General features: G+C 31.9%; 1 protein-coding gene across 1 annotated transcript in view; it reads right to left on the bottom strand.

Moving 5' to 3' along the window:
- The window catches only part of LOC129221990 (cytochrome P450 3A8-like), a 33,327-nt gene that overhangs the window by 6,741 nt on the left and 12,624 nt on the right, over positions 1-13,962 (bottom strand). The window contains exons 6-10 of the mRNA XM_054856399.1: positions 10,925-11,013; positions 7,797-7,942; positions 7,528-7,643; positions 5,836-5,977; positions 4,492-4,655 (exon numbers count right to left, since the gene is read on the bottom strand). Coding sequence (XP_054712374.1) covers positions 4,492-4,655; positions 5,836-5,977; positions 7,528-7,643; positions 7,797-7,942; positions 10,925-11,013 — 657 coding nt within the window. The remainder of the gene's footprint in view (positions 1-4,491; positions 4,656-5,835; positions 5,978-7,527; positions 7,644-7,796; positions 7,943-10,924; positions 11,014-13,962) is intronic.

Here is a 13,962-nt window from a genome sequence, read left to right as displayed (position 1 = left end):
ACCCCACACTGTACTAGTCGAAACATTGCTTTGTTAATTTACAAATCGCCACTCCGCATATTTTTCATTCTAAATATGAAGTTGATGAAACATTATTTCACATAAGCGGGCATTAATCTAAAGTTTTAAAAGGAATAATAGAAAGTTCCTGACAACTAAAAAAATTAAAAGATTTTCGATATGCTTGAACAAGTAAAAAGTACGTCGAATATAATTACTGTATTTACTGTACAGTACTACTGTAGTGCTGCATTTTATTATTACTACATACTATACGTACCGTACTTTTTCATTTTATGCCATTCTCTCCTATTGATTTTGGGCACCCTAACCGTATTTTTATCCAATAACAGTTTCTTTTTAAATACAGTAAAATGTCAGTTCTCTACGTTTAAATTCGGAAAAATGAACTTAAGCAATTGGCAAAAATAGTTTAGGGGTGTTTACAAATATCTAAAATAATTGGTACGTTCATAAAAAAAAATCGTATACATACTCTTTTCCTCAACGCAAAATGTCAACTTACGTCTTGGAACTCATCTCTCACGTAAGTAGAGATTCGATAGTAAATGCGGATGACATTCATACCTTTTTGCTTAACGGGCAAATTTTGCATGAAACGGAAACATCTCCGTTATCATACATTCCTGTAACACTGTAGTATTTGTTGTTAGCCGGCCAAAAAGGCAGTTCAATGTCATCCTCTTCTATAACATTTACAGTAGCTTCCATATTAAGCGGATATTGACACAACAATCTCATTGACATCTAAAATGATGTTCAAACACGGGACATTCTCTGCTGACAGAAAACACAAACCTGATACTATTTGGCAGTAAATATTCTTTTCTTTCTAAGCCATGCTCTACTCAAGGCAAATATTAGGGAAATGTGAACATATCGATGCCAAACAAACTAATGGCGTCTAACAGATAGAACGTATGGCGTCAAAATATGTCTAATGACAGCTCGTATTTTTCAGAGTCTTACGAATCCCAATTAATGCAAGTTTTACTCGCGTAAGACTTACAGCTGTCAGATTGTTTGAAACCTCTTTCTTTCTTTTTTTTTTTTTTTGAAACTTTATTCAAAAGTAGTTTTTAAAAATCGCTAAAAACTACTTTTTTTGTAACGAACTACTCTCTACTCTACTTTTTTTCAAAAGTAGTGCGCTACAGTGCAAACTACTAAAAAATGTAGTTACTACAGTAGCGTCGCTACTTGTAGCGCGCTACTTCTAACCACTGAGTTTTCCTTTAACCCCAAATGATCCTACACTGTAAAAACGATTCAGAAACGTTCCTGGAAAATAATGGGCAGCTGATGAGCCCAATTTCTGCCAGTAACGTATCTTGAAAAAGCCAGGAATGTTTCCCGATAAAATTCAGTAACCTTCCTGAAATTATCTGGGAAGCCTCCTGAAAAATTCAGAAATCTTCCAGTTTAAAGCCAGACGTGTCTCTAGAACTTTAGAGTAAACTTAAGTAGGTATAATATAATAGCTGGGCACCTTCCTGATTTATCAAGAAAGTTCTAAAACCAGTATTGGAAACATTGTCAAAGCTAAGACAGAATTGCAAGAAAGTATCAATAATTTTAGTCTCCTGCAGCTCTTGCAAAGCTACGCAGTCCATGGACTTATTTGCTCCCTTTGGGAGCTTGATCAGTCTGGACGGACCGTAATCGAACTGAAGCCGATACACTTTAAAAATACGCTCAGTTAATCTTTAAACTGGGAGCTAAACATATTTTTCACAACAGTGAGGAGTCTGCATACGTACAATTTGTATCAATTCAGGAAACTTTTCGGCAAATATACTTGATTTTTCAAGGATGTGGATAAAAATAATTGAAATCCCGAAACGTTACACGGAAATAATCAGTAACGATTCGGAATTTTTTTACAGTGTTAGTATTCGCAACTTCAGCACTCGAATTCGCTACCTTGCGGTGATTTACAAAACTGCCGAAAAAACTAAAACATTGCCACACTGCGTTCCATGTGTGTCTGTTGACGTAAACACAGGCAGTTTGTTCTGAGTATTTATTAACGCAATCGATGTGTGTTTGATTGCTTTCAGCTACAAAAATTGTTTCGTTCCTTAATAGTATTCTCGAGCTTCTCAAAATAATGTTAGTTTTCCTTATTTCCTTCTAAAACGCGAGTTGATTGAGAAATGGTGAAAGTCTAAACAGAAGAAAACTCTGGATTAACAAACTTGGATAACTTTATACCAGGTAAAATCTTTTATTGTTTTGTGTGAATTTGTAAGAATATGGGTTTTTTTTTTTAAATCTTAAATTAATTTAACTATCCACATTTTACAGCAGCATTTAGTTGGAATGCACAGTATGCAAAATATTTTCTTGAATATACTATTGTAGAACAAAATGAAAAATGTTTATGCGAGAAAGAATTTACTTTATTGCTTTTATTCTCAGCTGAAAGGTTTCGCCAAATTTGTTTAGGGTTATAGTTTTAGTATTGTGCGAGCAAAGTAGCCTTGGCGAGATTCCGCATGTTGGTTAAACCATTTTTAATTTTTATCATGAGTGGAATAAAATGGTAGAAAGATTAACAGAATTCGATAAGTAAAAAGAAATAATGGTAGATCAACTAAAAAGAAAACTGCCACCATATATCCGTGAGAATTTTGTTGATGATTTGCATAGCATCACTTATTTAAATCATAACTCAGAAATTAGAAACATCGAAACAGAAAAATTTTTAATTAACCGATTCGGGAATTTGAGAAATAACTCAGCTACAAATGCAAAATAATAAGCGCTAGCCAAGCAAGGCAAAGAAATATCCTCTTCTTTTGATAATAATTCGTAATGTCATGTTAAATTTTCTAGCATTAATTGTTATTCTTGTCAGGCCCCAATTATTATTTAGTTTTATCAAAAATTGATAAATATCGAATTCAACATCGTGGAAATGGCTGCTTAGAACTACGAACTAGCAGCCGAACTAACCTACGAACTACGAACCCTACAAACCCTAGAACTACGAACTAGTTTGCATTAATTTCTGACGTTTAGTAATGCTTCTTCAATTCTCATTTCTTTCTACGTGGGCCAGAATATCAACAAGACTTTGAAAATTAATTTAAAAATGAATAAAGCGAAAAAATCATGCATACGAGCAAAATTTACTAGGCTTATTAGCATTTTCATTGTTACCACGTGCGTTTGTTTTACCTTTTTCGTCCGCCATTAGAAAGTGGCTACAGTGCCCCCTATAGTTCGTTGGATTTGCGAATTAGTGTGTTAAGCATAAAATGTCGTTAATGGAGCCCACAGTTCAGAAAAGTTTGCCCTTTAACTCATCCAAAAGAAAGGGAATGATTAAGGTTGAAACATTGTAATTGTGTTTCTGTTTACCTCAACTGACCCTACATGAATTACAAATGACTGGCATATTAGTGTGACACATATATAAAATACCGCTAAGTTAACCTAATGTTAAAGAAAATACGTCTTTCAACTCATCTTAAAGAAAGGGAATGAACTTAAAAGAAAGGGTTGAAACATTGGAATTGTGTTTCTCTCTATCCCAACTGACCATACATGAATTGCAAGCGACTGGCATATTAGTGTGACACATGCATAAAATGCCGCTATGTTAACCTAATGTTAAGTAAAATACGTCTTTCAACTCATCTTAAAGAAAGGGAATGAACTTAAGAGAAAGGGTTGAAACATTGGAATTGTGTTTCTCTTTATCCCAACTGACCCCACATGAATTGCAAGCGACTGGCATATTAGTGTGACACATGCATAAAATGCCGCTAAGTTAACCTAATGTTAAGGAAAATACGTCTTTCAACTCATCTTAAAGAAAGGGAATGAACTTAAGAGAAGGGGTTGAAACATTGGAATTGTGTTTCCCTTTACCCCAACTGACCCTAGATTATGTATTACGTGAATTACCAGTGACTGGATTCTTAGTGTGACATGTTCAAAATGCCTTTAGTGAGCCTACAGGTCAGAAAAGTATGTCTGGAACTTTACCGTTGCAGAAGATCAAAGTTGATGGCTTTAACCAGTTAAGAGACTTGTACAGAGACAGAGTTTAATTAATTTTTTTAATGCGTGCTTTTAGTTAACTGATATTTTACTCGACAGTTTTCTTATAATTGATTCTAAGTTATTCTTGGTTAAAGAACACTTTTAAACATGATAGTTAAACTAACAGCTAACAATATTTTTTCTCGTCAAAATAGTGTCAAATTTAATCTAGTGCATCGTAAAAAATATCTTGATTTTGGAAAAAAGATAGACTTTATGATCAATGCATGTAAATGCTTAAAATAGAATTTAAACTGTTTTTTTTTTTCATGTTTCAACTTAACATGCAAGGATCGTGTTATTTCTTTGCGAACGATCTGATAAGTTTCTCAGCATAACGTTAAATTAGATATTTATTTACTTATTTCAGGCATAAGAAAAATCTAAATCATTTGCACTTGTAAAAATATTACTTACATCAGAAGCTGCTAAAGCTTCGTCCAGTTCATCAATCAGTTTCTCTTGAACATCTGGATTCAGGGCTAGCTCATAGAAAATGAAGGATAGAGCTGAAGCTGCTGCATCAAATCCAGCAAAGAAGAACAAGACACACTGCGCAACCACCTCAATGTTGGAAAGTTCTGAAACAATAGACAATGCGTTTTTTTTTATAGTGTTGAAAACATTATTTCCTAACTGCACATTTCTAATGTCAATTTTTAAAATGATCTCAAATATTTTGACCTTTATTAATTTACTAACTAGTGGTACCCGCACGGCTTGGCCCGTAATTGAAAATTAAAAGGTCATTCGGTTTGCTTGTATATTTACAAATAATGGATGACGAATTTCTTGCCAATTTGCTATGTTCATTTGCTCGACAATGTTACAGTTCCACGTTATGATAATTTCGTAATTTAACTCTTCCACGTTGTGATAATTTGCTCGGTAAAGTTTTCTTAAAATTGGAATAGAAAATAACAAAATCGAATTTTCGTAAAATCGCTTCGAAGTGCACACCCCTAAGCTACAAACTAACTTTGTGCCAAATTTTATGAAAATCGGCCGAACGGTCTAGCCGCTATGCGCATAACAGAGATCCTTACATCCAGACAGAGATCCAGACAGACTTTCAGCTTTATTATTATTGATGAAAAGATGTGTCACACAAATTTAATTCGTAACTTTACTCTCCCTGGAGCAAGTTTATGTGGGGTTTCTACAAAAATTGCTTTGATTTTGAAACTGCAAGCTTTACGTTAAAAAATATTCACACATATTACAGCTTGTTTTAATGAATATTTCTCATTGCGTTTTTTTTTTTTTTTTTTTAAATTTAAACCAGAGCTAATCACGGAATCATTCAGATGTTTGATTTTTTCAAGACAGACAGTCTCTCAAGATTTAGGGTAGACCGAATAGTTATTCAACCCGTAATTGCAATTTCATTTTCAAAGACTCATTGCATCGTTAAAAATTAAAGTACTCGACACTTGAGACTATAATATTTTAAACGATGTATGTAATTATATTTTGACATTTGGGAGAACATTTATACTTCTGAATCAGTTTTTAGGATTAGAGAGGGGGGAATGAAAAACTGCCCCAAACCTGTGGATGGAAACGCAGCATTTCCAAGTCGTTTATTTTTTGCGAATGTAAAGAAGGAAGTTACAACTGATAATTCATTAAAGTTAAATGATTTACAACTTTTTTTTTTTCAAAACAAAAAGAGTTGTTTATTCATTGCGGGGTGTTCAGAGAGCACGTCCCCCCCCCCCCTCCTTTCACACCCAGAGTTAAAAAAATGTATCAATTTACTTTTTTTTCCTGTCGTCTTCAGAACCTGCTCATTTGTTTCCTCTTTACCATAGTTAGCTGTTAAGTCATCTGCTTCTTGAGTCTCTTTCTCTTCAGTTTCCTTGGCAGTATCCAGGAGTAGCTGAAGAAAATCATTTCTAACCTGTCCGTGAAAAAATATTGTAGGTTTAAGTTATCGTTGAAACAGTGAGTTAAGACAGGAAAACATCCTAAATGTTTTTTTTTCCTTAAATATTCTTTGCACTTTTATAAATCTAAAAATAATTATTTAATGTGACACAAATTACACATTTTGACTGTAAATTTGCTGGAAAAATTTTTATGGTTTTTTTTTTCAAGTAAAAAATCAGTTTTTCTTTCGAAAAACTACCGTTTCCTTAACAATCCTCACGCATTCACTTTTTCGTAATTTATAAAACATTATGTGTCTAATTCTACGTTAGGTACAAGGAAATGATATGACCCTCCAAATTCAAAGGAATTAACTAAAAACAGTTTTGATTACCAATTTGTCCAAAATTTCCCCCGAAAAATATGATTTTCACAACCTATCTTTAGTTGATTGTTATTTGCAAATTGCGTATTGCATATGAATTAGCTTTTAGAGGTTTATATTCTGGTAATATATTTCACTATCAATATTGCAAAGTGTTTCAAATGGACTGAGTAAGTATTTTTTTTTTTTTTTGCCAGATCTGTTGTTGTAAATTAAAACTTTAAAAGCGTGGTCTTGAGAAAATCTAGAAAGAAAAAATAAATTTCAATTAAAATCATTAACTTTTTTGTAGATTTTTCAATAATTCATCGATTTAAATACTTTCGTTCGGACTTAGAAAAAAGAAAATTGTCGCTGTCTAAATTTCAAATGTCTTAAAATCGACTGTTTTCGAATTATAGGGTGTTCACCTACCTTAAGGAACTACACAGAAATATCTTTTTCTCCCTATAAGTTAATTTTAAATTGTCAAGACAAGGAAAATTTGTTTAAACTTAACAGTATTTTGACAGTTAATGGTTTGCCCTACCAAGAATTATATGATAGTGCAATAATGATTTTGTTTAATAGGTAATAATTGAAACAGCGTAGTAAAATATAAATTTGGAAGCATAAATTAATTGCCTCGTCTGCCCAAATTATGAGGTCTTAAAGTATGACGAAACATTAAGAAAAGTCACCAAATTTAGCAAGTCAAGCTTGAACGAAAAAAAAAAAAAAACTCTGCAAAATTTCCCTAAAGATCACGGAAAAATAACCCCAAAAAAAGATTTTAAAATCCTTTGATCATAGGAAAAGCCTCAAAACAAATGCAAGAGTTGTATTTGTTCACAGTCTCGATAAAAAATGGCTATAGATCTTTCTTCCCAATAAACGCTAATCAACACTGGACTCACGGCAGATGATGAATTATTTCTTGTATTTTGAATGAGACTGAAATTAGGACAATCGGATTATTATTTCGGGTAGGAAAAGCCGTTTAATGCCATTTCCGGGTTCAAAAATTGAATTCGGTCGCTTTTGCTTTTGGAGTTTGAAACCCCCTCTCCTCTCCCCTACGTTCCTTCTTGGTTGTCCAAGTGCCCTCCTGCCAAATTGGTCGGATTTTGACTTAAAACTGGATTTGTATTTAGAAAATACATACATACATACATACACATATAATTTTTGTTTTATTTTATATGGATCAATATTACCTTTCCTGTGCGTTCGCGCTCTTCAATTATATTCAGTGTTATATCTCTGAAGAAACATGTCTCCTTAAGAGGCAAAACACTTATCCTCAAAAATTTCACCAATTTTGGAACCATTACTGAAATGAAAGCGATTTGTTAGTGCAAGTTTTAAACAAAACAATCTCAATGATTAAGAAGTTGTGAGAATTCACACTCCATTAATTGACATATTTTGAGTCATACATTTTTTAAAAAGCTGTAGTTAAAGAAAACTAATAAGTGATTCTTACAGAACAAAATAAATCTCCATCCGAAAAAGTTTTTGAATAAGTCTCTTGCTGAGGAGACAAATTTGTTGTTTGGATCGTTTTGGGAATCAACCTTTGTGGAGAAAGCTGCGCTGGCAATGACATCCATTGTAACAGCCTCGAAAAATCTATAAATATAAGAATATTTTTTTACAACCTTGATGCATAGCGGAAAATATTTCCTATCGCCTTTCTTGCCTTTTAATAAATAATAACTGGATAATATAAAAATGAAAAGCATACATCCAACTACATTTTCTCGTGTTTGTCATTTTGGAAGATATATCTCCTGGAATTAGTTTCCCTTTTTTATATTTGTAACGTATTTGACATCATTGAAAATGTTACGCTATATTAAATGTGCTTTAAGTATTTGTGGCCTTAATTTTATCCGTGCTTATTTATCTCTTGATTAATTTCAGTTTGTTTATTTACTTGTGAAATATTTTCTGCTCTCTTCAAGTAGAAGTGAAAATTCAAAACGTTTGAGTAAATACATTTTCGTAAAAATACGCAGTGAGGGAATTCAGTTGAAATGAAACTGGCATATTTTTTTAAAGAAAAGTGTTCGTCTTTGAAAAGCATTATTATTACAGATTCACTTTTATGAGATAATTTATCGTAAGATGGATCCTTTATAAATTATCTACAGACACTAAAACTCGATAGTTTAAGCTAAAAAACTAAACCATAGAATTTTGTACTTTTTTCAAAGTACAAAAATGTAAATAAAATGCTTTTTTTATTTGAGAAATATGCAACATGACGTATCTCGTAAATGCAAACATATTGGCCAAAAAAGTTAAAAACAATTTCAGGCGGATGTGTATTTTATTCACAGGGTGCAATGAAATAGACCGAAAGTTTTCAAAAATTTATAGCAAGAAAACGTTTAATGATAACAAAATAATTCCTTCAGAAAATTCATATGGTGGGCTGTAAGTTTTTTCTACCCAGAGTTGTAAATTTTAGTTCAAAACTTTTCCGATAGATGACGCTGCTGATAGTAAGCCTTTAAATCAAAGAGAAATAGAAATTACATCATACTCTTTCAAAATATGTTTTTAATGTACAGAATTACATAACAATATCTTTAAAATGTCTACGGCAGTCTACAATCACATGTTGCAATCAAAGAAAAATTCGGTGAATTTCAATTCTTCTTTTTTGATTTACAAGCTTACTATCTGAAGCGAAATCTGTTGAAAAATTTGAATTAAAATATGGAACTCATGGGTGGGGGGGGGGGGGGTTACGGTCCGCCACATGCTTTTTCTGCAAGATTTTTCTTTTTTTTTTATTATTAACTGTTTTCTGTAATATATTTTCTTAAACAGTCCGTCTATTTCAGGACGCCCAGTACTTATTAGAAAACATCACTTTCATTAGATTGAACTATACTTAGAACGCAATAAATCAAAAATTGAGACATCGCTACGAGAAACAAGCAAAAGTAAGCGCAAAATATGTGACTATTGTAATAATAAACTGCATTCCAAAAATATTGCAAGTTAGAGAAATCTATTTTGTTTTCAAGATAAAACACAAAAACTAGAGTTTTTACTATTAAACTGATTTTTTATTAAGTGCAAATGTAGGAAAGAAATTAAGCAAAGCATTAAGTGAAGTTTAGCACTATAAAATTGCGAAAGAAGTGTTGCAAAACCTTGTGGATTCCATGTCTAAAAGAGCCGCTACTGAATTTAAACAAGAAGCAGGGCTTATGGGGGGGGGGACTCTTTTTGCTTGAAAAAATGTTAAACTTCTGAAACTTGCAAAACTTTTGCCCAGTACTGTAAATAGTAAATTACGATCTTTAAAAAAATTGCTACTGTAAAACCACAAAAAAATAAGCCATATGGTCGAATTAATAATAGCATTTATAATTGGCAAAAACATTTCATTTTGTCTCATTATAAGAGTAAATAGGCCCGAGCCTGGAGATGAAAGTCACACAGCTCGGGGTATGGAATATTTATATATTTACAGTAGAATGAAAAAAGTAGTTTACTACAGATACATTACACAGTAACTGAAGCATCAATTGTTGCACAAAATATACTATTAAGACCCATTATATGCCAAAACCGTGCTTCATTGAATTAACTTTATGAAGAAAATGGACTCTTTTAAGCAGTCAAAATTTGAATAACAAAGTTTTTTTTTTTTTTTGCTCAGTAACGTACGTATTTCATAAGTTCGTTATCAGTAACGAACGTATCTCAAGAGTCCGTTACTGAGTTTAAAAAAAATATTTTAAACATGTTCCTGAAATTCTTCAGAATTCTACATCATTACATATGAGTATTTAGGACATAGTTGAAATTTTAGGCAATGACACATCTGACTTTATGGTCAAAGATGCGATTTGCCAGCAGATTGATGCATCAGTGTCAATCCCACTGTCTCATTCTAAACACGAAACCTGGATTAGAACTGTTGGAAGTTGGAATACCGAGTTTTTGCCGCATGAAAAGCTTTGTTAACCAAATGGTTCTTCCAAAATATCCTTCGACGATTAAATTAAGGAATTCTTTACCGAATTCAAGTTGACACGAACCCTCGCAGGACATGGAAATTTTAAGTTATCTGTATAAATTTAATTAGGCAAATGATGATATTTGTTCTTGTGGACAGAAATTTGAAACAGTAGAGTACGTTTTTTTGGTTTTGTAATGATTATTCAGGTCCAAGAGAAAATTTTAAAAAAGACTTAAAACAGCTACGTAATTGGATACGTAGTTTGTATTTATTTGTTTAAAGCTTTAAAGATGGTTTAGAGCTTTAAGAATGGTTTCATTTTATTTGCCATTTAAATTTGAAGTTATATGTATCTTATTTGTTACATTCTTGAACTTTTGTGTTTTCAATATGTTTTCCATCTAACATTTTCTTAAATGTTTTTGTATTTACAATGTTGCTATCATATATGTGTGCCGTTTACCTTTTACATCTCTAAACTTCATCTTACACTGCTTTATAAAATTCATTCAATAGCATATTACGAGTCTTTGGAGGACGTTTTGGACAACAATTAATACGTCTATTTAAAATAATTGCCTTACCTACAGTATTCTTCAATACAGGATATTTTTTTAATGAAAACTTACACTTTCGTATCTACAGACTTTCCTGATTTTGCATATGGCATGAAATGATTTACACATACTTGAGAGCAATCCCTAAAAATAGATATCATCTGGAAACAAAAATTAGTTAATTATTTAAAAGACTGTAATGAAATACATAAAATAAACATTTCAGCTTTAACACAGCTAGAAATTAATTTCATTAATTTTGCATAAAGGTAACATTTTTTTAAGCATTCTAAATGCTGAATGTACATGAACATGTAACCGGACATGCAAGTGAAGTAAGTGTTCGAGGCTCTTACATAGCTTATGTAGGTTGTAAACTAAATATTTTAAGAATTCATTAAATATAAAAATAAATTCATTTATTTCACAAGTCTAAAATTAAAATTAAAACAAAAGTATCTCAATAAAACAAACAATAAATTTAAATACTACGGTGCTGGACAAAGCTGTTCAAGTCACATATTTTATAACATTGAGGCACGTGTGCGCTTCTTTCTTCACGCACTCTGTAACTGCCCCCTCTGCTTTAACTAATACAGGGGATTTTAAAAGATCATATTGGCTAATAAAACTCGAAAATATCTCTGTTGCACTGGTTTGTAACTTTAAAATTATCTTGTCCTTTTTTTTTACAATTTTGGTTCTTTAAAGAGCAATTTAATAGAAGTTAATTAAACCTTTTCTGATAATACGATGAATCATACGTTTTGCATTGTTTCACGATGGGAATTCCCGCTAGATACTGTTAAAAGTACGCATTGCCTAACCGGGGAAGATAACCAATAAAAATACGGTATTTAGAATTACATATCATGCAGTATCACTGAGTTCAGATGAGTATACAATGTTGCATAGTTTCCTGTAATTTTACGGTAAAATGTAATCTCTTCAATGTTGTCTGTACTTTTTACATGAAATCCTATTTTACTGAAGCATTTTGCAGTAGAAAAACGAGAACGCTGAGACTAGTTGCGCTGATTAGAGAAAAAAAAGAGATAAAAGCAGCGACATTCGAACTAATCCTCTCATTGGTTGGAACCCGATGGAGGAGTGAAAATAGGAATCATACCCTTCACAACAGAAATCAGGTTGCGTACCAGCTGGCGCTCCAATAGCTTACTTTTTCTTCGCAAAATTTACTGTAATTTTTTTCTACACTGTATGCACTCAATTTTACAGTAATAGTCCATGTAAAAAAAAATCCTGAATCTTTAACAATGTACGAAGAGGACGCATGAAAAATCTTGAAACCAAGCTGAATTATTGAGAGGATATTTGCTTTACGAATTGACGCAGAAGACGCAATAGGAATCATATACTATGCTAAAGATGCAGGTTTGGTGTATCATATCTCTGCACCAAGATGGTTGAAGTAGCAGTAATATAATACTTATTAAAATAGTTTTCATTGTCATAATAAAATGATATTATCGTCGAGATATCAAAGACCTGGTTGGAAAGTTAGAATAAGACAGTGGGACACCCCGATCTTCACTCTAAATACTAGGTGTCTAAACATAGCTATGCAATGCTTAAAAAAGTTAGTAGCTAATTCAAAAAGTTATACCCTATTCTAGTACCTGTGCTGTTTTGCATGAAGCAAAAAAGTTGTTTCAGTTTTAAAAGATTAAAACGTAACAAAAAGTCTTCAAAGTTGAGATTATGCATTTATTACTCAAAATATCAGATAAATATGTACATCATGGATACTTTATTTGCATTAAGTTCGTATTAGAACTTTGATTTAGTAATAGTGCAAATATTATTGCTGTTCTTTCACAAAAGACACTGGATTCTTGTTAGAACGTATTGATGTTACAAAATGAGTCCGAAATTGATGAACTATTACCTAAAACTGACAAAATGATGTAGTGGGCAAAATGAATTAAAGTAAAATTTTGAATTCAGTATTATTTAAATTTTCAAAAACGAGGTTATGCGGTATTAAATGCTTGTAATATAGTCATACAATTATTATGACATTAATATACTTGAAAATAAAGTAAGAAAACAAATAAGAAGCACATTGTAATGCTTTTTAACTAGAATTACGATTGTCTTCGTATACTGAGAAATACGGCAGGGGTCATTTTGACCCTCTGAAAAGAAATCTGCGTAGTTCCCTACGTAGTGTTATATATTTGTAAAAAATAGTTACAAAAGACATATTTATAACAAATGCACTTTATTTAAAGAGATTTTAGGTATACATAATGCAGTATTAAAAAACGTTGTAAATAACCTTAAAATAACTAGCGCATTTTCTGTTGTATTCAGTTGCATTTCAAAATCTAGTGTTTAATGCTCCCTTTTATGTACAAAACATTATGAACGCTTTAAATTCTTGCAATTATATGTTCCAAGAGGCATTTTTGGCTTTTTGCTTTGTTTCAACATCAATAAGTGTATTTGAATTTATTTTTTCCTCAAAGGGGTCAAAATGACACCTACCCAAACTTTCAGGTATAACACTTTAGTTAAGGTTTAAAAAAATACAATTTTCTTAGAGCTTTATATTATTACTAGCAAATGTACCCGGCGTTGCCTGGGTCAGTAATAATTGTAAGAAACAATCGCTATTTTCTTTTGTTTTCTGCTTTAACTGAAAGAACTCAAAACACAGCCGCTTTGACGTGATTAAAAATCGAGCTTCTTCCTTACCCATAAAAGTAAAATAGCAATAAGTGTAAAGAACCAACGAATATTCATTTAGAAGCGAAAGCACGAATTTAAGCATATTAAAATTTTGAAGAATTTCCAAAATATGAACTAACAAAAACAAAGATCACTAAAAAACCGTGCGCGTACTTCATTTAATTAATTAGTACACACACAAACACAAAAGAAAAAAAAAAAGCTATCTACTATAAGCTTTAACTCTGAACTAAAGCTCTCCTACAATCAGGTTGCGAAAAGTAGAGTTTCCAAATGTTTAAATGACTTTAAACTCATGTTTACTCCGGAGAAGCCTTGATTCAAAATTTTCATTATGATTACTTTTAATATTGCTGTTGTTAGGCAACGAATTTTTGTAACAATATGTTTTATGT

Source organism: Uloborus diversus, chromosome 5 (assembly GCF_026930045.1).
Source record: "Uloborus diversus isolate 005 chromosome 5, Udiv.v.3.1, whole genome shotgun sequence".
NCBI classification, from domain to species: Eukaryota; Metazoa; Arthropoda; class Arachnida; order Araneae; family Uloboridae; genus Uloborus; species Uloborus diversus.
The sequence above is the reverse complement of the archived record's forward strand: the minus strand, read 5'-3'. Positions and strand labels throughout refer to the sequence as shown.